Source organism: Gymnoscopelus microlampas (genome assembly GCF_963454915.1).
Source record: "Gymnoscopelus microlampas genome assembly, chromosome: 1".
NCBI lineage: Eukaryota > Metazoa > Chordata > Actinopteri > Myctophiformes > Myctophidae > Gymnoscopelus > Gymnoscopelus microlampas.
The window spans coordinates 8,021,232-8,045,659 of NC_139962.1; the positions used below are offsets into that span (position 1 = coordinate 8,021,232).

General features: G+C 41.6%; 1 protein-coding gene across 1 annotated transcript in view; it reads left to right on the forward strand.

The window, feature by feature from the left end:
- Nucleotides 1-2,699: 2,699 nt before the first annotated feature.
- Nucleotides 2,700-24,428, forward strand: part of LOC311042613 (E3 ubiquitin-protein ligase TRIM39-like) — a gene marked incomplete at both ends in the record, with an annotated part of 33,444 nt that continues 11,715 nt past the window's right edge. The window contains one exon of the mRNA XM_084053440.1: nucleotides 2,700-2,752. Within this exon, the coding sequence (XP_083909566.1) occupies nucleotides 2,700-2,752 (53 nt within the window). The remainder of the gene's footprint in view (nucleotides 2,753-24,428) is intronic.

Genomic DNA, 24,428 nt, shown 5'->3' on the forward strand with positions numbered 1-24,428 from the left:
GTTCGATGCCAGCCCTCAGCAATGTGTCCGAGTCGTGTCAAACCGAGCGAGACACTTTAACCCCTTACTGGTCCCCGAGCGCTTCACACCGTCTGCTCACTGTGCTCCTAGGATGGGTAAAATGCAGAGGACCATGGGGTCGCCAGCAAACTGTGTTAATATAGCGTCACCATCATTTTAACCACTTTAACCATATTTTATACTTTGGCTATTAAGAAATAGCAGATATACAAGCACATAGCACGGCACGAAGCGACACTCTATGAGCTTGTAGATCTTGCAGATCTGTTATTTTTTTTAAATCTTGAAAATGTGTGAAACTCTTTGAATATATATATGTTACAGTCAGATTGAAAAACCAGCCAGATTGAAAAAGGTGCTCGTTTTCTTCGAGTTCACCTCCCGCGCTCCGCCGTGGCGCGGCATGGCCGCGCCACAAAATCCACCCAAAAAACGCGAAACTTTGAAAACACAAAATGTGTTTACATTTGACAGTTACAAATGTTTTTCACGATTTTTCAAAAATAGCAGATCTACAAGCTCATAGCGCGGCACTCGGTGCCGCGCTATGAGCTTGTATATCTGCTATTTTTGAATAGCCAAAGTGTAAAATAAGGGGTATAGTCCACCGAAAGTCCATCCCCCTCACCATTTTTAATTCAAATCTTTTGCTTTTGGAGGTCCCTGGCACATCATCTTTTTTTGAGATGGGGGTCCGCAGGGGGTCCTTGAGATGAAAACGTTTGAGATCCACTGAAGTAAATGCTACAACAAGAGGGGGCTATGGAGGCTAGCTGCAGTAGAGGTGTTGCTGAGCAATGCTGAGCATCATGTAACATGACAGGAAACAGTGTTCTGCTTAAAGGACGACTTCACCCACGTTCATCAACATTAGTGAGGACCAATTACAATATTGATGAATATAGGCTGACAATGGGTGAAGTCGTATTTCAACCCAGATTTTAACCCAAACTTTTTCATGTAAAGGACCCTCAAATTGCTATGTATTTGGACCCCCATCTTAAAATGTTTTGTGCCAGGGACCCTCAGAAGAGAAGATTTGTGTTTAAAAAATACTAAAAATCAAAAATAGCAGATCTACAAGCTCACAGCACGTCACTTTGTGCCGAGCTGCGAGCTTGTAGATCGGCTATTTTTGAGAACTACTGTTCTAAATGTATTCATAAATATAGTTAAAATCTAAAATGACACGGTTACTTTTGTTGTTTTAATGGGTTAAAGCTGTTCATTTTGTCAAGAAGAGTTCTTTGCAAATGCGTCTCTTCTCTACCTCCTGTGCTACTGCTCCTGCTGCTGCAGCAGGAGAACACAGTGCCTCTACTTCAACACTCTGAGCTTTTGATGGCTTTCACACGGAACAGTGTTGTCATGAATGTTGGCGTAAAAGCACACAATTACAGTGGCGTTCCTGGCCTTCAGGCACAATGACAAGAAGAACACATAGTCTGTGTGAAGAGGGTTTCACATGCTTCACACTGTGTCCTCATTCCTCACAGGAAGAAACCACTTACAGCAACTGCAGCACACACACATACATACCGCTCAACTTAACACATTCCTTGCCGGGTATTAATCAATGAATGCATCCGTCACTGCCAACGGTTTTACCTTATTTTGAGTCTTCTAAATGATCCACAGATTTTTGTTTTCAACCCGGATGTAAAGAAACAATGTCTCGGTGGAAAGACGAGTCTCTCTTCTTTCTACCGGAAACAAAAAAACGTTGCAATCGCGATCGTCCGTTCTGTAGTAATCGGCAGTTGAATACGGCTTGTTTTCACCAAAAATGCAATCTGGGAAAAGAAATCTGAGATAAATGTATCCTACTATCCTACTATCCTACTATAATTCTAGTAAGGGTCTGTCTGTAGTGGTGAGTGTAGTGGTGAGTGAAGCTACCCGGTTCTCCTCAGTGGCTGGAGCAATTGCTCTGATTTTGCACACAGCCATTGACCATTACCATCTGAACTTAACTGTGAAGCCCGTTTTTCAATTTCATCAAATCTCAGCTTCTTATTAGCGTTTATGTGTCAAACAATGGTGGACTCTTGATCAAACTGCGCATGCGTCGTGTCGCGCCTGTATGTGTCTCTACAGCGACTTTTTACCCCCGGTCTCAGTAGCGGGGGGCGGGGCGGGTGCGGGGAGAGACAGACGAGTTGAGTGAAACGAGTTGGGGAAGCACACTGCTCACGCGACAGGACATGCAATAACCCCACGATTGCAACTACTTTCGCCTGCACACTTCACCGGGTATGGTCTAGTTTTTATAAATCTGATAACATTGTAGCAGACGCGGTAAAAATGCTTTGGAATGTAGTTTAGTAGTACAAATCTAAATCTAAAAAGTAAATAGTGACTAAAGTTTTCAAATAATTATAGTTCAACATTTGCCATGTAGTGGAGTAGAAGTAAAAGTATTGAAAATTGGAAATACCAATTATTTGTTTACCAACATTGAGACTGGACGCACAGGTGATTGTTTCATGCAATCAGTTCCCAACATATTGTTTCAGGGTTTCGCTGGTTTCAGTTCATTCAACCTCCTCTTGTGTGTAGGCTAGTGAGGCGCGTCCTAGCGAGACATGACAGAATGGGTTTTATTTGGTGCCGGCCTGCGCACGCATACTGGTTCTTATCAGTGTGACGTCGTCTGTTCTATACAAACACAATTGACCATGTTCGTGGAAGGGAAGCTGGACAGGGAGGGTGATCTTTTGTTGCTGTATACGTAAGGTTTATATTTTAGTCACAACTTTGAAAACAGCGTCAAGGCCAGAACATATTCAAGTTTGAATAGTTTGACAATGCCTCACCTATCAAATCAAATCAAAAAATATTTATATAGTATATTTAACATGACCAGGTCAACCAAAGTGCTGTACAGGTAAAAAACTAAAGAAACTAAAAGCAAACAATGCAATACAAACAGACAATAGCATACAATGAAATAAGCACACACAAAACAAACACTAGCACCAGTCAGGGAAAGACAGGACTACTTCAGCTATCACTGAAGGCCAGGGAGAAGGAATTAGTCTTTAGTAAGGATTTAAAAATATCTAATGACTGGGCAGCTTTGATGCGTGTGGGCAAATGATTCCGGAGCCCATGGGGACAGCCACCACAAAGGCCCGGTCACCCCTGTTTGTTTGTTTTTTCGTGGGTGCTGACGGCACCTCCAGAAGCAGCTGATCGGCCGACCTCAAGGTTCTGGGTGCCAACCCATTTCGAAATGTATAAACAAACATTAAAATCTTAAAATCAATCGGGAAGCGGACGGGGAGCCAATGGAGCAATCGAGGCCAAGCTCACCAACAGGGACTTCATTTGAGATGGACGGTACAGTCAGTGAGTGGTTTCAGAGAGTTTATAGAAAGAAGAAAATGTATTGAATACAATGAAAAATACATAAAACCTACTCCAGTACTAACTCAAGTGAAAAATCTGCAACTTTCACTTATAGTAGAGTAGATATAGTATAGTAGAGTAATCTGTGTCACCTTAGATTTCTTTGGCTATCAAAAAATAATATTTTTGAAAAAAAGTTATGAAAAATAATAATATTATTTTTCACAACTTTTTTTACATACCTTTACACATATACGAGACATATTATGTGCAAATCTTTTAATATATATGCATTTTTAACTCAAATCTTTGGTTCTGGGAGTCCCTGGAACAAAATATTTTCAGATGGGGGTCAGCGGGCAAATACATATAATTTTGGGGGTCCTTGACATGAAAAGGTTTGAGAAACACTGATATATAGCAACATCAACGTTTTTTCAACAAAAAAAAACTGTTAGGATTTAGAAGACATTTGTAGAATCCCCCAAAAGCAAAGATTTGAGTTAAAAATGTTCGCTTTAAAAAAACAACGATACAAATAGCAGATCTACAAGCTCATAGCGCGGCACTCGGTGCCGCGCTATGAGCTTGTCGATCTGCTATTTTTGAATAGCCAAAGAAATCTAAAAATGACATGAGATGCGTTCCCGGTCTAAATAGGTTGATGGGGTTGTGTACTTTGTCCACACCGCTGCCGGCAGTGCAATCATCCTTTGTCCTGCACCTGTCAGTGCCTTACTGTATACTGTCACATTTCAGTGACAATGTCTGGGTCACCAACAGCCTTGAAATTCTATACAACACCACAATACACATACCATGCAACTGTATGAAATAATGGAAGGCTTTCAAAACGCGCGCGCGCACACACACACACACACACACACACACACACACACACACACACACACACACACACACACACACACACACACACACACACACACACACACACACACACACACACACACACACACACACACACACACAAAAGGAAATGTACTGCATTCACAAGGACACAAATATTACGGTGCAGCAAAGGTTACATCCACAAAGTCGAGGCATATGTCCTCATGATCAGGGCCGCTTCTCCCTACACGCACACTACGCAGGTTGCATGGGGCCCCGCCTACCCGCCGATCAAAGGAGCCCCCTCTCCGCCCCCTCCCTTCAGCAGAAAATAACGTGCATTACTGCGTTCACATCAGCGCAGGCTGTGCAGTGCTGCTTGTCACCCTAAAACCGAAATAAAGTAACAGAAAAAGTAACTTTATCCGCGGGAAACCCGAAAAAAAAATGCGCGCGCGCACGGGGTACACATGCCATGTGTCCCGTATCATGCGTAGAGCCCCTGTGGAGTCTAAAGCGGCACTGCTCATGATACAACAAGCATGTCATGTCACCCAGCCCACCATGGGCACCAGCAGCAGTGTCTCCTCCGCATGGCGGCTGACAATCATAGCAGAGACAGCAGTCACAGCACACACACTCTGCCAGCCCTCCGGCCTCGTTTCCGGGGCATCCCAAGTTGTCGAAACCCGCTCTAACAACCAAGTACCTATACGGGCAGCATGTCCCAGAATAGACCACCAGAGGAAACAAAGTTCCCAGTCCACTCCCGCACCACCATGGTGTCAAAGCACTCTCCGTAGCGTAGCTGCTCCCATGGGCCTGAAAGTCTGTTCACGCACCCCATTCGGACGCTATCAATGCATTGAATGGGACATTATCCCGTTTTATCAGACCATTGAATGGGTGAAGAAGCCAACATACTGACCTACCCACGATTCATCATTCATTGGGTGTTATCCAGTGGTGGAAAAAGTACTCAAATGATTTACTTAAGTAAAAGTACCAATACTTTAATATAAAAAATACTCTGTTACAAGTAAAAGTCCAGAATTCAAAAATTACTTCAGTAAAAGTACAACAGTATTGGCATCATAATGTACTTAAAGTACTGTTACGACCCGGCCTAGGGGAGCCTATGTTCGCAACACATAATGGACTCCCTCCTTCCCAGTCTCCAAAACACAACCAGTCAACAAAAGTTTAAATGTCCAAAGGACAGTGATTTATTAAATGACGATTAAAACATGGGTAAATTACCTCAGGGTGGGCCCTTGTACATCAAATCAAACTCAAAACAAAAGCCTATGCTTACCTGTACCAAACAGAAATACATAGATCTTACCTAACTTCACACATAAACATAAACAAAAGAAAGGCCACCCACCCCTACAATACCTAAAAGCTGTGAACTAACCCATGTTAAAACTAGCAACTCTAAAACACTAACAGAGCTAAAATCACTATCACACACAAATGACTGGTGTGGTTGAAGGCTGGTGAAAAAGAAGACACCTGAGTGACTGGGGACAGCCATGGTCTGATAAATCGCGGGTAGGTTAGTATGTCGTCTACTTTGCCCATTTAATGGTCTGGTACAACGTGATCATCTTCCATTCAATGCATTGATAGCATTCGAAGCCAGTGGTTCACCCATTGTTGTTCCTCAGCTAGCGGACACACCGCTAGAAGGCCACCGGGTCTTTATCCATCGTTGGGTGGTAGTTAGTTACACCGCCTCTCTTCCCGGTATAGCTGCTCACGGGAAGGGCCGCCAGGCAGTGTGGGCTGTCAGTATACTCCATCGGTGAGCAGGGGCTTCTTGTATGCAAGCTTGTGATCGTGATGAAGCCCACAGTCCCCAGAAGTTGCGAATGCATCTTACTGTAAATGTGCACCTATTAACGGGGGTAGTTACAACGGGGCAGTTTAACGTCATACCCAGGACACACACACACACACACACACACACACACACACACACACACACACACACACACACACACACACACACACACACACACACACACACACACACACACACACACACACACACACACACACAGAGGAGATAGAAGATGGAGGGCCCAAGGCCCACACTATTTTACACAATTTGTCGTCACTATAAGTTAAGGGGTCCTTCGCCTGAAAAACGTTGAAGACCCCTACCATATATCATGGATGATGATACAGACCGGGGGTTTTCAACTATTGCATGTGGTCCCTGACCAATGCATTCGGAAATGTGGGAAATTGAAGATGTCGTGTCCTTTTATCTTATTTTGTAGAAATGTACCGGCCACAACTGTGTCTGGGTGATATGAGGACAGTGGAATTAAAGACATGATCATTATCGTTATCTGTGGTCATTTGTGGAGGCTTATGCGCTTCCATTCCAAAAGCACTTCAAGCCGAACTCCTACAGAAGAGGCTCATTAAGATTCAAACACTCTGTGGAGAGACTCATGTATGAATCATAGTCCTTTTAATTTGAAGTTCTGGATGAGCAGGGAGGCACGATTTCCACAGATTAAAGTCAAGGCAATTAAGTGTTTTTTTTTTACCATTTTGCAACTGTCTCTGTCAAGGGATGCGGGATCGAGAATCGTTTCTATCACGGAATTGATTCTGAAAGTGATTGAGAATCGGAAAATCAATAAGGTTTTGCCTAATCGGTTTTCTTGTTTATAGCGGTACGTGATGTGACGTCATGTCCCGAGAGACGAGAGACAGTCATGTCATTGACATCAAATCACTGGCAGAAACATTATGTCGTACTATAAAGCTTTTGACTTTTGTTGAATTAGGCTATACTTGCCCTCTACGGGTGAAAACAAGGAACATGAATTGAATGGCTTGCGTGCACATACTGTATTACTTCAATGCTGCTGGAAATGAAAGTGTTAAGAGTCACAAGTGTGCCAGATTAGCCCAACAACTACCAATAATAGAAACAACGCTCGATAAGGAATCGGATCAATAAGCAAGATTGATAAGGGAATGGGGGATTCCATCAAAATGAACGATCCCCTTCCCCACCTCAGTCCCTGTCCACCACTAATACAAAGCCAAGAATAGACCGACTCTTCACCAGAATGTTTGCCTATCACGGCATGCCCAGAATAGGGACGACAGGGTCCACGTTCTTAACCCTCCTGTGTACGCGTAAATATACCGCATCCTCCCCACCGAGCAAAGCAAAGACAAAAAAGAATAGCATTCTGGATCGCAATATCAGGGTCAGGCCGCGGCGGAGACTCTCTCTCTCTCTGGTGGGACTGTAATTTGCTGGTTCTCTTTTGTCTGCTCACGGTCCCCACAGTCTCTCCTCAGTCGCCTTCACTTTGCTCCTGGCCCAAAAATAATTCTTTCATGACTTGTTCACCTTCATGTGCAAATCCCACTTTGATGCACATAATAAGGCTTGCTCCGCTTTCCTCTTTCCTTTCCTCCTCTCCTCCTCTCTTGTCTAATGAATGTATGCGTGTTCATTTACGCTCAGGGATGCTGCCAGTGCCAAACACTCTGGCTCTCGCGCCGCCAAGTGTATCAACCTTGGGAGGAAAAAAAGAAGGCTGGCAAACGGCACCCCTGACAAGCTCCATTTAACCCATTAAGACCTGAGGCTGCGTCTAAAAAATATTCTAAATCCTGACAATTTTTCGGAAAAAAATATAAAAAATAGATTTTCACGATTTTTCAAAAATAGCAGATCTACAAGCTCATAACGCGGCACTCGGTGCCGCGCTATGAGCTTGTAGATCTTCTATTTTTGAATAGCCAAAGAAATCTTAAAATGACACAGATGCGTCCCCGGTCTTAATGGGTTAACCCATAAAGACCGGGAAAGCATATCTTGTCATTTTAGATTTTAACCACTTTAACCATTAACTTTTACATTACTTTATTTTTCAAAAATAGCAGACATACAAGCTCATAGCGTGGCACTCGGGTACCGCGCTATGAGCTTGCAGTACTGCTATTTTTTGAAGAAATCATGAAAATGTGTGCAAATCTTTGAATATATATTTTTTAACTCGATAACAGAACAGTTTTAACTCAAATCTTTGCTTCTGGGGATTCTACAAATGTCTTCTAAATCCTAACAGTTTTTTGAAAAAAACGTATGTTGCTATAATCAGTGGTTCTCAAACCTTTTCATGTCAAGGACCCCCAAAATGATATGTATCCGGCCGTGGACCCCCCATCTCAAAATATGTTGTTCCAGGGACCCCCCAGAAGCAAAGATTTGAGTTAAAACATTTCCCTTTAAAAATAAATATATATATTCAAAGATTTTCACTATTTTTTGAAAATAGCAGATCTACGAGCTCATAGCGCGGCACTCGGTGCCGCGCTATGAGCTTGTATATCTGCTATTTTTGAATAGCCAAAGTACATTTTCCCGTTTCCCTGTCTTAATGGGTTAAGCAAGGCTGGGCCTAAATATAGATGATATGCGTTGCTCTTCACCTATATACGTGTATATCAGGTCCTGTCCACAAGTTGGGAACGGCAAAACCAACTTGTTGTGAAAAGCAAAACCAGAGCAGGTTTTGTATGTTCTGCGCCAAGATAATACATTAGAGCAGGGGTTGTCAAACATGTTTGTCTCAGGGCACACCCCTGTAAAAAAATACATTATTTTACAGCACGTCATACGTCATATTACGGTAAGTAAATATGTCAATATTTCCTCCTAAAATAGAGCATGTGACGAGCAAACTTGAGAGAATATCTGTTTCCATTATGACAGATTGAAAATAACTTTGTACTTGACGTTTAACCACTTGAACCCCAGTATCCATATTCTGGGGGGGAACATTTGCCAAAAAATAGCCGATCTACAAGCTCACAACGTGTCACAATGCGACACGTTGTGAGCTTGTAGATCCGCTATTTTGGGGCGAAGATATTTGATGTAGATTGAAAAAGAAATCACCAAGTACAGTGCAATTAATAAGTATGGAGTGTCTAAGTGGTTAAAATGAAGTGATATTGATAAATTCCAAATATCATCAAAGTATCCTGCGGCACCCCATCTGACAATATTTTGTCCACATACGCGATTTGTGTCGTTAAAATGTTTGAAAAATATTCAAACATTTGCTAAATTCTTTGAAAAATAGCTGATCTTTAAGTTCACCGTTGTGAGCTTGTAGATCTATTTGAAATAGCCAATTTATAGGGTTAAAGTGGTTAAACAGATTTTGATGCTATATTAATTCCCTTTGATGGGGACCCCCTGGAACCCCCTCAAGGACCCCTGGGGGTCCCCAGATCCAACTATGAGAACCACTGATATACTTGACTTCACCACACTTGCCAAGTGACATCTTTTACTCTAAAGATGTACTGGACTGAGCATGCTAAATTACTTATTTTCCTTCTGTTTTACCTGTTTTTGACAGTTTTCTGCCCACTTTTGAGATCAAAGCAACTTTCTTCTTCCTATTGGATTGGATTAGGCTGTTCATATTATATTAGCCCATTAATACCTGGAGCATCTGTGTCATTTTTAGATTTGAGCTCAAAAGCGTCATTTTACACTTTGGCTATTCAAAAATAGCAGATCTATCATAGCGTGGCACCGAGTGCCGCGCTATGAGCTGCTTGTAGATCTGCTTGTAGATCTGCTATTTTTGAGAAATCGTAAATATGTGTGCAAATCTTTGAATATATTTTTTTTCAAACGAACATTTGTAACTCAAATCTTTTCTTCTGGTGGGTCCCTGGAACAACATGTTTTGAGATGGGGGTCCTTGGCCAAATACATATACATTTTGGGGTCCTTGACATTAAAAGGTTTGAGAACCACTGACATAGTAACATACGTTTTTTTTTTTAAAAACAGTTTTTAGACATTTTGTAGAATCGGCCTCAGGTCTTCATGGGTTAGAATCAACTCCAGTTTTAATTTTGTGATCTATTTTCCTCAACTAGAACGGGGCTGTCCAAAGTTTTTTTTTTCTTTTTCTAAAGGCGGCCATAATTGAAAATATGAAAATACCTTTGGGCCGACCGCATCTCCTGTCCTACTTCTCATCCTTTGGACCCTATAACAAAGTCACACAAAACATTGTATTTATTTAACTACAGTGCAATATCAGTATAGTCTTTTGTTGGCAATGTTCTGTAGCCAAATGTAAGTCACTCATCTGTGCTATGGGGAAAAAGAAACGCTTGCACTGCATTGCTATTATATTTATGGTCCAATAAATTGTCTTTTGTTCAAATGGCAGTGTAGCCAAATGTACCCAGGTGTGAAAAGTTCTCTACAAAAATAAGTAAGTATGTAAGTAAGTAAGTAAGTAAATAAGTAGCTAAGTGTGGTGGAAAAAGTACTCAAATGTAAAAAAAAAAAAAAAACTAGAAAAAGTGCTCCTCGGAGCACAACTCTCCGCCAGAAGACTTGTGTTGGTTCGAAGGTCGCGAAGGTCGCTATCCCTCTTGTATATGTAAGTGTCCTATCCATCCTGTCTGGGTAAGTGTCCTCTTCCGTTCATTCTGTGTAAGTGTCCTATCCCTCCTGTCCTATCCGTCCTGTCTATGTAAGTGTCATATCCCTCCTGTCTATATAAGTGTCCTATCTGTCCTATCTGTCCAATAAGACAGATAGGAACAATTGGACCGCGACTACTTGACTACTTCCGGTTCGAAGGTCTGGGAGTGAGCTAGTGGCCGGATTTTCGGTATTGGAATCTGGCTTATCACAGTGACACATGTATTTATAGGTCGCTATCCCTCTTGTATATGTAAGTGTCCTATCCAACCTGTCTGGGTAAGTGTCCTCTTCCGTTCATTCTGTGTAAGTGTCCTATCCCTCCTGTCCTATCCGTCCTGTCTATGTAAGTGTCATATCCCTCCTGTCTATATAAGTGTCCTATCTGTCCTATCTGTCCAATAAGACAGATAGGAACAATTGGACCGCGACTACTTGACTACTTCCGGTTCGAAGGTCTGGGAGTGAGCTAGTGGCCGGATTTTCGGTATTGGAATCTGGCTTATCACAGTGACACATGTATTTATAGGTCGCTATCCCTCTTGTATATGTAAGTGTCCTATCCAACCTGTCTGGGTAAGTGTCCTCTTCCGTTCTGTCTGTGTGAGTGTCCTATCCCTCCTGTCTATATAAATGTCCTATCTGTCCTATCTGCCAATTATGTATCAGCCATGCAGCCATTTCATGGTTCCCGTCTTACCTCACTCTGACAGTGCCGGAGACACTGTCAGAGTGATGCCATGTATATATAGGCCCGGTGGCGTCACTAGCCAATCAGATCACAGTATTTCACGTGTCACGTGAGGCTTGACCAATCGGTGTGTCATGTTTAGAAAGTGAAAACGCAGTGATAACAATACTCTCCTGGCGGAGAGTAAAAAAAGTACTCATTATGCAGAATGTCCCATTTTATGTTTTCAAATGTATAAAAATCTTTTGAAAATAGCCGATCTACAAGCTCACAATGCGTCGCGATGCGACGCATTGTGAGCTTGTAGATCGGCTATTTTCAAATTGTCGAAATGTATGTAGGGCTGAAGTGGTTATTGTATGTTTTTTAATAATAATCAAAATCTACAAAGTAACTAAAGTTTTCAAATAATTGTAGTGGAGTAAAAGTACAATATTTGCCTCTGAGATGTAGTGGAGTAGAAGTAAAATGACTGAGTATTGGAAATACTCCAGTGAAGTAAAAGTTCCTCAAAAGTGTACTTAAGTACAGTACTTGAGTAAATGTACTTAGTTACTTTACACCACTGGTAAGTAAGTACGTAAGTAAGTACATAAGTAAGTGCGTAAGTAAGTAAGCAAGCAAGCAAGCAAGCAAACAATAGCCTTTCTTTCACTTGAGACTGAGACAACACACGAAACAAGCATTTAGGAGTCCTTACACATTCTACTGAGAAACATTCTGCCCAGGTTCATTTAAAAAAACACTCAGACACTAACACAGTGTATGAATTTCACATGACTGTACCGGCGGGCCATAAATAAAACATTTTAGGAAGGCCATATTTCTGGGAGGCCATATTAAAATCTGCTCATGTCTTGTCCCAGACAGGTATAAATGTTGGATTATCCGTCTCATACAAATCTACAAAGACACTAAGATATTGTGAAACATATTATCTAAAAGTAGGACCCAAGTGCAGGAGAGAGATGGAGGCTGAAGTGAACGGTTCAAAGTATTTATTAACTAAAGACTGGAAAACAAACAAGGAACTCAACTCAAGATCTAACTACACGCAACACGGGAAACAATGAACTAGCAAGGACAAGCTGCAAACACAGGGCTTAAATAGACAGGGAAATAATAAGACACAGGTGAACTCAACAGACAATCAACACTGGGATAGGCTGAGGGACTAAGAGGACACAGGAGGAGAACATGACTAATCAACAGGGAGGTGAGACAAGACAGGTAACAGTAACTAGACACACACAACAGGAAACAATACTACAAAATAAGGTACAGAACATCCGCAGGGCAACAACAACAACAGAGTAACAGAATTAACAAGAATACATACAGAACAGAACAAAGGCCTAAAAAGTCCAAGACCTTATAAGGGCAGGATGGTCTAAATAATAAAGTCAGAGTGCGCGGCCCGAGGAGCGGACCGTGACAGGCCTACAGAACAGGCCTAAAGTGTCCACGACCATATAAGGGCAATGGCGGTCTAAATAATAACATCAAAGTCCACGGCCCGAGGAGCGGACCGTGACACACCCTTCTCCATATAATGCTAACTAATACTGTTGTTGGGAGTGAATGTCCTGGAATTGATTTGGTCTCAGACAACAATCAGCAATGGCTCTACAACATCATTTGAATCAATCCATGTTAAAGTTTATTCAAGGTTCAAAGAACCAATAATGCACATCCTCTGTTTTTTTGGTGCAGAGCCAAGCTGCAAAAACAGAATGATGTAAAGCAAGAGGGGGGCTCAAACTTTTAACCCATTAAGACCGGGAACGCATCTGTGTGTCATTTTTTTTAGATTTCTTTGGCTATTTTTGAAAAATCGTGAAAATGTGTGCAAATCTTTGAATATATATATATATGGTTAGAGTGAACATTTTTTAACTCAAATCTTTGCTTCTGAATCCTAAATTTTTTTTTTTCTTTTAAACTTATGTCGCTATAATATCAGTGGTTCTCAATGATATGATATGTATTTGTCCACGAACCCCCTCCATCTCAAAATATGTTGTTCCAGGGACCCCCAGGAGCAAATATTTGAGTTGAAAATGTATATATAGATTCAAAGATTTGCACACATGTTCACGTTTTTTTTTCTCTCAAAAATACCAGATCTACCGAGTGCCGCGCTACAAGCTTGTAGATCTGCTATTTTTGAATAGCCAAAGAAATCTAAAATGACACAGATGCGTTCCCGGTCTTAAAGGGTTAAATGTGCACATTTCTATTCACAGCAGCGAGCAGTAGGACTTGGTGCTGCTCGCTGCTGTGAATAAAAATGTGAGCATTTAGAAGTGAGTTGCTCGAGGCCCCCCTCTTGCTTTACAAAGTTGATTCAAGGGCCATTGTTAATTTAATACCTTGTGATTTTTAGTTACCAGAGGTTTGGGCCGTAGCCCTATGGGGCCCCACACGGCCCTATGCGGCCCTACATATAGGGCCTCACACCTATGTCGCACTGCCGATCCGACCAATATGTCTGTCTGTGTCATGGTGTTGGGGGCTTTGTCAGTGTACCCGTTGTACCTGTCTGTCTGTGTCCCTTTTATGCCCATATATAGATAGCTGATGTCATCAGTATACGGCCATATATGGGCCATTGTGGGCCAACAACGGGCCATAGCTCCAAAATGGCTGCTTTTACTAAGTACACAATGATTGGAATCAAAATGTACTTAAAGTACCAAAAGTAAAAGTACTACAATTTTTGAAAATAGCAGATCTACAAGCTCGCAATGCGACGTGTTGTGAGCTTGTAGATCTGCTATTTTCAAATAGCCTATGTGGCTAAAGTGGTTAATGTAGGTTTCATAATATCATAATTTATATCTGAAAAGTAACTAGTAACTAAAGTTTTCAAATAATTGTAGTGGAGTAAAAGTACAATATTTGCCTCTGAGATGTAGCGGAGTAGAAGTAAAAGTATTGGAAATTGGAAATACTCAAGTAAAGTACAAATACCTCAAGATTGTACTGAAGTACAGTACCTAAGTAGATTAGCTACTGTCCATCACTGCAAGAAAGGAACGGCTTTGGACGTACAAGGTTTCCACCCAACAGCAACGATATTATGCATTATTCCACGGACACCCCCTCCATTTGATACAGTTTTTTTTACATAAGTGTGAAATATGTGAAACCGCTTTCATCTTCACACACACTGGGGAGACATTTGGTTGCATTTTCCGGAATCAGCGTTTTTTTTTAATGTATTTATGCTTTGATGTAAGATGAATTTTAATTTCCTAGAGATCTAAACATCTAAATATAATCATTGGGCTGTTTGTTGTGGAAGAACTGACACATGCATGATGTAGAAGATGCTGTAAAATGAAAGCCCTCCACATAATCTGCACACTCCAATAATCATAGCGTACATACAGCGATAACCCATTAAGACCTGCAACGCATCTGTGTCACTTTACATTTCTTTGGCTATTTTTGAAAAATCTTAAAAATATATTTTTCAGATTTCTTTCAAAAAACATTTTTAAAGGAGGAGTTCACCCAAAAAATGACTTATTTTCTATCAATTACACACCCCATGAAGCCTTGATTTCATGGATTTATTTTTGTTTTTGTGGCATTCCTAAGACAATAATTTGATGACCGTGTGCATTTCAGGTAGGAGACACAAATAATCTACTTTGTGTCTCCTACCGGATACATTAGCCGGTAGGAGACGGGAATCAAATTATTAGCTTAGTAATGCGACAAAAACAGAAAAGAATCCTTGGATTCAAGGCTTCATAGGGTGTGCAATTGATAGAAAATAAGTATTTTTTTGTGTGAACTCCTCCTTTAAGAATCGCCTCAGGTCTTAATGGGATAACCACTGTACTTCAATAATGCACTGACTGTGCGCTTTTCATTCCATGATTACTCCGTTCTTTGGCCGTTTGAGCATAATTTGTCGATATCTGGTGGAAACGTTATACTGAATGTACAAAACTTTTCATCAAATAAACTGTGTTCCGATGGATCCAATGTAGTTATTATTTTAGTCACAAAGCTATTGTTAATACTTTTAATTGGTTACTATCACGGGGCAGCCCGTGCCCTATACATAGACCCACTAAGTGGGAAGGGACAGTTTGTAGCATGATGTGATTTTTACATATTCATTCAAATTTAGACATAACACGGACTTCAGGGGTTCAAACTGTATGTTTATTTAACTGTTCATTAGAACTGATATGAAATGTTTGTTTGTCACCTGGTCTTTCCTCTGCAGTACTGGCACACCCTCTGAATCTGACTTAGACTGCCGAAACAGAGCAGGGTTAGTCCATTTGGTTTAAGAAGGGGTGGAACGTGCCAAGTACTGTAGAGGAGGAGGGGTGTTTGACAATGTTAATGAGCAAAGTATTTCTATGTCTTTTTGAAGTAAATGCAAACCCAAAATGGTGTTTAGTTTAAGGTACAACATCTATTTAGGTGGTAGGTTATGTATTCATCAGATAGTTGTAAGCTTGTAGATAAGCTAATTTTGAGGTTAATTCGAGGTTCAAGGTTCAAGGTCTTTATTAATGTCCCAAAGGGGCAATTAGGTTTACAGCAAAGAGGTGGTGGTTTAAAACATACAGACAGTACAGGACAACAACAGACGTGAAATACTGTAGCATAAACAGAGACCTGGGCGCGTTTAGTGCAAGTATAGACAATCCATAGACAAAATAAAAAAATAAAAAATAAAGGCTACATCCAGAAAGCGCTTCGATATAAAGTGCTGGCATAAAGTGCTTGTTCGTGCACCATTGTCATACAAATAAAAGCTACATCCAGAAAAGTGCTATGATATAAAGTGCTGGCATAAAGTGCTTGTTCGTACACCATCATCATCCTCATCAGCATCAACATATCATTATTGGATATGTTGAAACACAATTGTTTCTGTGCTTGTGGTAGGATCCACTCCCTATTTAAGGGAGGCTGCAAGTGACAGTCAGGTAGTTGAACTTGGCAAGCAAAGCGTTAACAGCCGTGAGACAGAGCTGCCAGGGCCCTTAGTTAAGGATATAGCCTTGTTGTGCACTCACTGTAGGGTTTGTTGTCTTTAGTTGTGCTTTAAGTAATTTTATAATTTGTGTAAGTCTAATTTTTCCACGTCTTATTTATTTTTCACTGTCTACCTGCTGCATATTGGACTGTTTTCAGGAGGTGTGAGAGAAATAAAACTCAACGATCTGCAAATTCTGAACTTGTTCATTTTTGGAGCCTTGGCCGCTTGGTCAACCTTTACGGTTACATTTCGCTTAAAGCGGCACTATGTAACTTTTATTATGAATACAATGAAATGTTGTCCAACCTGTATGGTAGAGTATGTTAATAATCCTTGCTCTTCTATTCAAGTTCCCCACCTATGTTCAATGCACTTATTGTAAGTCGCTTTGGATAAAAGCATCTGCTAAATGACTGTAATGTATTGAGACATTTAGATCAGTGGTTCTCAAAGTAGGGTCCGGGGACCCCCAGGGCTCCTTGAGGGAGTTCCAGGGGGTCCCCAGCTAAATTATAGTAGTTCCTGTAGTTAGGAACCAAATGGACCCTTATGGGTCTGTAACTCAGAGAGTGTACAAATGGAACCAAATGGACCCTTATGGGTCTGTAACTCAGAGAGTGTACAAATGGAACCAAATGGACCCTTATGGGTCTGTAACTCAGAGAGTGTACAAATGGAACCAAATGGACCCTTACGGGTCCATTTGGTTCCATTTGTACACTTGTTAAATTAACATTGATTTTACAATATAAATTGGGGTCCCAGAATACCATTAAATGGGGGTCCGTAGCCTAATGCATGTCAAACTGGGGGTCCTTGCATTAAAATGGTTGAGAATCACTGCTAGAGCCGTAAAAATCCTCTCTTATGGGGGGTCCCTGGCATATCTTTTCAAATGGGGGTCCGTGGGCTAATAAGTGTCAATTCGGGGGTCCTTGACATGAAAAGGTTTGAGAACCACTGAATTAGATCGTGTCAAAGGTCATCTCTGATCTCTCACTATAGACACAGGATCTGACAAACATTTTGACCTGATGGTCAAGATTCAATTCATCCCCTGAGCAAGCAGGCAGCCTCTTTTAGCTTAAAGGAGAATTCCAGTCATTTTAGATGTTTGTTTGATGTGTCGCTAATCACTCACCAACATACAAAAGGGCCGTTGAAATTTGCCCTCGTTGTTGCCAGATTCTGTGAGAGAAACAAGCAACCAGCTCCATATCGTTCTGCATGAACGGCAGCTCATAAGGTACATTTAGTGCATGTTTGAGTGTCAGTACACTGCATAATGAGGATTAGTGGAAAAAAAAACGAACTTTGGAGGTGCTAAAATAGGCGATTTTCATTTATACACATTACTCCATTATGCCAGGGGAAGGGGTCTCCACAATGGACAATAGGGGCTTCTCTGGAAAAATTCAACGGCCCTTTGTATGTTGGTGAGTGATTAGCGACACATCAAAGCAAACATCTAAAATGACTGGAATTCTCCTTTAATTGTAAGAAGAAAAAAAAAATCAGCACTTGCGCTGAAAACCGGGTTCAAATCCGGGGTAGAAGAGGAAAGTTACGTAGTGCTGCTTTAAGTACAGCACCACGAGTAAACCTAGGTTCTCCTCCAGTAAAAGACAGTCACAGTTACACATGTGGTTAAGCTGGAGGATAGCCTCGGTACACAGCTTTTTATTACAATGTTTTTTTCGGTTTGAAAGATATCTGGAGGCGGACGATGTAAATTATGTAATCATATAATCTAAACCACAGTGCCAGGGGATTAACTCCACCACTAAACATATCTGTGGGCAGTGATGGAAACCAGTGGTGTAAAGTAACTAAGTACATGTACTCAAATACTGTACTTAAGTAAAATGTTTAGGTATTCTTTACTTTACTGGAGTATATCCAATTTTCTGCACTTTCAGTACTTCTACTCCACTACATCTCAGAGACAAATATTGTACTTTTACTCCACCACAATGATATGAAAGCTTTAGTTACAAGTTACTTTGCAGATATACATAATTATATTATAATACGTTAACCACTTTAGCCCTATACATAGGCTTTTTGAAAATAGCAGATCTACAAGCTCACAACGCGTCGCATCGCGACGCGTTGTGAGCTTGTAGATGGGCTATTTTCAAACATTTTAGTACTTTTACTTTTGGTACTTTAATTACATTTTGACGCCAATACTTTTGTAGTTTAGTAACATTTTGAACAACGGCCTTTACTTGTAAGAGAGTATTTTTGTATTGTGGTATTGCTACTTTTACTTGAAATATGTGAGGACTTCTTCCACCACTGATGGAAACTAAGTCAATACATTTACTCAAGTACTGTATATGGGAAACGGCCGCTGTACTGTGATGTATACTTTTACTTAAAGTAAGTTATCTGAGTACATGTTGTACAGCTGGTGGTTTAGCTGGAGGTAGAATGGTGGTAAACATGTCATCTAAACCGCAGTGCTATGGAGATTAACTTCATTACAGTACTACTAATACGCTCTACAGAAATGAGTCCAGATGAAAGAGAATCTTCAGTCAATTACTGCAATGTAATCTAATAGCATATGAATACAGTCAATGTGGTCTGAGGAGTATGATTGCAATCATAGTATAGATAGATAGATAGATAGATAGCACCAGTTTCAGAGAGTCCTGAAGTTTGTTCCATTTGTGTGGAGCATAATATATGAAAGCAGTCTTTCCTTGTTCACTGCTCTTACATGGACTGGTATATCTAATGTGTGTTTGTGAACGTGTTGAATGTCCTGTAGCCTTTGGTTTCAAAAGCGAGTATAGGTACAAAGGAAGTTTACCACGTACACAAGGCCTTATAAACAAATAAAATACAATGTCGCTCTCTACGCACTGCGAGATGGCCAACCCACTTTATCATATACAATACAGTGATGGGTGTGATAATCATCACCAGTAATACATGGTACTGCACTGTGGTAGACTGCTTCAAGAGGCTTCAGTGTGGAGAGTGAAGCATGCATGTACAGCACATCACCATAGTCTAAAACAGACATTATTACAGATTGAATAATAGTCTTTCTACTGGCAAGAGAAAAAACAAGACCTGTTTCTCTAGAGGAAACCAATCTGTCCTCCTCATTGTTTGGTTAGGTTCTCCACATGAACCTTAAATGAGAGCTTGGCATCTAGCCAAATGCCCAGGTATAACTGAAGGTGCACCTGATTCTGATGCTTTCAATACATTGAATGGGACATTATCACGTTTTATCAGACCATTGAAGGGGGGAAGTAGGCGACATACTGACCTACCCGCGATTTATCAGACCATTCATTGGGTGTTATCAGCACACACTGACCTACCGACGGAGATGACTTATATAAAGTTTCGTTTTGTTTTTTTGGTGTCAGAGGCGTGCCGTCGCAAGTGAACTGGAGCCACATGAGGGACCACCGAGCGAGCTAAAGCGAGCGAGTTGCCGTGCCGAACGTGGCGGCGTTCGCTTGAGCCTACTCAGCGCTGTCCGAGTTATGTACCGATCGGCACAGAATGGTAAATCGTGTTGTGGCGATTGCTCTGCCTCCGGGTAGGTCCGTACCTCCTGATTACGCCCAATGAATGGTCTGATAAAACGTGATCATGTCCCATTCAGTGCATTGATAGCATTCGAAGCCGGTCGAAAAGGTACAGGAGTGAGTGACCTTTTTTTTTCACATGGGCCTCAATGTTCTTATTTCTTTTCTATGGTCTATGGTCACATACAGTAGTACTGTACGTATGAATGAGCTTTATTTCATGTGAAAACCAGGACATACTGTACACCAGTCTGTTTGTGCCTCAGGCCTGAGGTTCCGATTCTGCAAAATGTCTTCTAACGGTTTTCTGAAAAACGTATGTTTCTATATCAGTGATGCTCAAACTTTTTCATGTCAAGCGCCCCCAAAATGATATTTATTTGGCCGCGGACCCCCATCTCAAAATATGTTGTTCCAGGGACCCCCCAGAAGCTAAGATTTTGAGTTAAAAATGTTCGCTTGAAAAGAATATAAATATATTGATTTGCACACATTTTCTGGATTTTTCAAAAATAGCAGATCTACAAGCTCATATGAGCTATGAGCTTGTATATCTGCTATTTTTGAATAGCCAAAGTGTACAATAAGGCTTTTTTAGCTCAAATCTAAAAATGACACAGCTGCGTCCCAGGTCTTAATGAGTTAACTTCAGTGGCTCATATCAACTTCCAGCAAACAAAATGATGAAAAAGCCAGACTCTCCACGTGGGCAGAGATATCGTCTTTGGCTGGTGGAAACCTCACATGTCCAAAAACTGTTTCTTTTCATGATTCAAATCCCAAAAGCATCAAAAGCAGCAGTTCTGCAAGCTCGAAACGCGTCGCGCGGATTTGCAGCTTTTGATGTCTTCGTGTCACGCTGTAGTGTGATCAAGTAGGGCGTTGATTTACGAAAAAACAGAACAAGTTGGAACATGGAGATAAGAGTTTTCTGCCCGACGACAGCAGAGAGCTATCTATATTGGTCATGGTCCACTGCCACGTTGCTTACTCTCTGTGGAAACATCTCCTCTCTCTTCTCTTCCTCTTTTATCTTCTCCCATCGGCCAGCTGGGATGTGTGTGTGTGTGTGTGTGTGTGTGCATGCACTGCTGCGGTCGCACACTTATAACACACTGCTTTCTGGGACACACTGCGTGGCAGCCTGCATGGGAAGACATGGGGACAGACAGACAGACAGACAGACAGACAGACAGACAGACAGACAGACAGTGGTGGAATGAGTAAAGTCCAGAAATAAAAGTGTAGTCGAGTAAAAGTACAAAAGTATTGGTATCAAAATGTATTTAAAGCATCAAAAGTAAAAGTACTCATTATGCAGAATGTAACCTTTCACATTTGCGACGCATTGTGAGCTTGCAGATCGTATACTCAAGTAAAGTACAAATACCTAAAAATTGTACTTAAGTACAGTATTTGATTATATATAGTTACCTTACACCACTGGAAGTAACAGACAGACAGAAACATTCCATTCCATTCCATCCAACGAGTCCATTTGGTTCCATGCGTATACTCTCAGAGTTAGAGACCTGTAAGGGTCCATTTAGACTCTCAGAGCTACTCATCATCGCAGACTGTTTTCTGGGACAAACGTCAAGATGCCACACTGAGAAGAGATTGAAGGGATAGAGAGCGAGAGAGAGACAGCCAGAGATACTGAGAGAGAGAGAGAGAGAGAGAGAGAGAGAGAGAGAGAGAGAGAGAGAGAGAGAGAGAGAGAGAGAGAGATTTTACATTATGATTGTTCTGTTACATCTACATTTGCTTTGGCAAATGTGAACATGTTTTCTCATGCCAATAAAGCCCTTTGTATTGAATTGAGAGAGAGAGAGAGAGAGAGAGAGAGAGAGAGAGAGAGAGTGCAGGAGATGAAGGATTCTATGGCACTACCAGGGAAGTTCTTCAATTATTCAAATGGCCGCTGTCCCTCTGCACTTGTTCTGTTCTGCCTGATTTGAATATTACCCCCCCCCCCCCACACACACACACACACACACACACACACACACACACACACACACACACACACACACACACACACACACACACACACACACACACGCACACATCCCATCCCATCCAGTGTAGCTCTGCCATGAGCCCACGCAGAGAGCAAAGCCTTTGACTCGTTGCTCCGCGGCCGATTAGCATGAGTCAATCCCCCTATGTGACTGACTGACTGACTGACTGACTGACTGGTGACTTTGAAGAGAGGGCAGCATTCCTGTCACGTTTGGCCTAAATTCCATTATAGGCACAGAGAGAGGGACTGCAGTAGCGTTCGGAAGGTTTATAGGCTAGTGTATAGCTTCCTCCGGTCTACTGTATCTCTCTAGGAACTATCTATCTGTTGAATGTAGGCTCTGTGTGAGTCTCTTGTTGATGTCGTAGCCGGGGGGTCTGATGTCAGAATAGCTTGTTTTGCTTTCTTTTTGCTTGTGTGTACAGTACCTGTGATTATTCGCATATTTGCCCCAGCATAGGTGTACGCGTTTGTGTAACGGAGGTTCTCCTTAAGCTATTTGTTTTGTGTCACTTTACTGACAGAGTCGGTGAAGTGTAATAGGTAATGATAATGGTAACCTGAGTTCTAAGAATAATACATGTCATTGCTATTGTTTTTTTCAGAACTTACCTGTCATTTCCTGTCTCTATACTCCCAGGGTGCAGGTCTTAAAGAGTCCCCGGGGAAACAACAGCTGCTTTTATGGTTCCGGTTCCATCAGATATAGGATTGTGCAGGGGGTGGGGACAATGTCGTAGAATTATGTTTGTTGGTTACTGTGGGGTTTGGGCATAGGCCTTTTTCATGTCAAGGACCCCCAAAATTATATGTATTTGGCCGCCGACCCCCATCTCAAAATATTTAGTTACAGGGACCCCCAGAAAAAGAATGTTTGCTTTAAACGATATATATTCAAGGATTTGCACATATTTTCAAAAAAAAATAAAAATAGCAGATCTACAAGCTCATAGCGCGGCACTCGGTGCCGCGCTATGAGCTTGTAGATCTGCTATTTTTGAAGAGCCAAGGTGTAAAATAATGCTTTTTAGCTTAAATCAAAAAGTGACACAGATGCGTTCCAGGTCTCAATGGGTTAAGTGATGTATTGGGGGTTTTGATAGTAGGTATATTGTTTGGTTTTGTATGGGGGGGGGGGGGGTTATGGTAAATGATCATGATAGAGAAGAGCACCCCTGTGGTTGGTAGCACCTGAGGGTGGGGAGTATAAAAGGCCGCTCTCTGTGCCAGTGTGTGTATGTAGGGCTGGTCAGAGTAACATGTGCCCAGAGGACATGATTTCATTGTTATGATGTATATTATGGACAGTGGACACTGTCATTTTTTTTGGGAATAAAGGCCCACCAGTGGGATTTAATACATGTCCTGCCTCTGCCTCTGCCTGCTCACTTCTGGTCGCGACCGCTCGGTCAATCCAACAATTTGTATAGATCTATCCATCCATCCATCCATCCATCCATCCACTGAAACCATTGGGGGTTTGAGTAGAATGTTTGGCGAAAATACAGCCGATCTATAAGCTCGTAGATTGGTTATATTCAGCGAGGACTGACTTAGAGTAGAGGAAAAACAAGACCAGGAGACCTGGTTCTGCCAGACCCAGACTTCACATGACGTCCATGTATGGACGAAAGGGGGGACAGACTTTTATGGCTGGGGCCTAAGGACAAAGTGACCATGCCCATATATGGAGAAAACAGGTACAAAGCCTCATGTAAGCCAGACCCCCTGGGTCCGGCAACAAAAAGGAGAGGACCAAGTATAGACCCCTGGGGGACCCCGGTCAATGAAGAATAAATAGGGCTTTCCTTCTGCCGCCCCCACATGTAAGATGGTCTCTGACAGGGACGTACATCTCTTGTGACATGACCATATACCAGGCTAGTTTACAACATGTTACTGTTGAGAGTATAGAGGCTCCTGTTCTCCAGCATGGGTGGTAAGTAACCAGCTGTCTAACGTGTTCTTTATATGATATATGTAGCATCCTTCTACAGCAGAACACATAGACAGAACACAACAAGAACAGTTCAGCCTTTTTTCAGCCTGTTTCACATGCATGCAGAGCTCTGCAGTTATATTTACAGTCCACATGTGTCTGCTTCAAATGACAGCGTAGCCAAATGTAACCAGGTGGGAAATGGTCTCTGCAGAAAAGCAAAGCAAAGCAAAGCAAAGCAAAGCAAAGCAAAGCAAAGACCAAAACAAGGCCCCTCACAACCAACTTCTGCACGTGCCCTAGGCTACCAAAGACAAAACAACAAAAGTTTACATCTGTAGCCCAGCTGAGAGTTGGTCTGCTCTGATGATATTTTAGCACTTTGGTTAGGAAGGCTTCCTCTAAGCTGTAATAAAAAATACAGCCGACCTCGAGAACGAACACCTCCCTATGGTTTTCATTAACAACAATGACATCA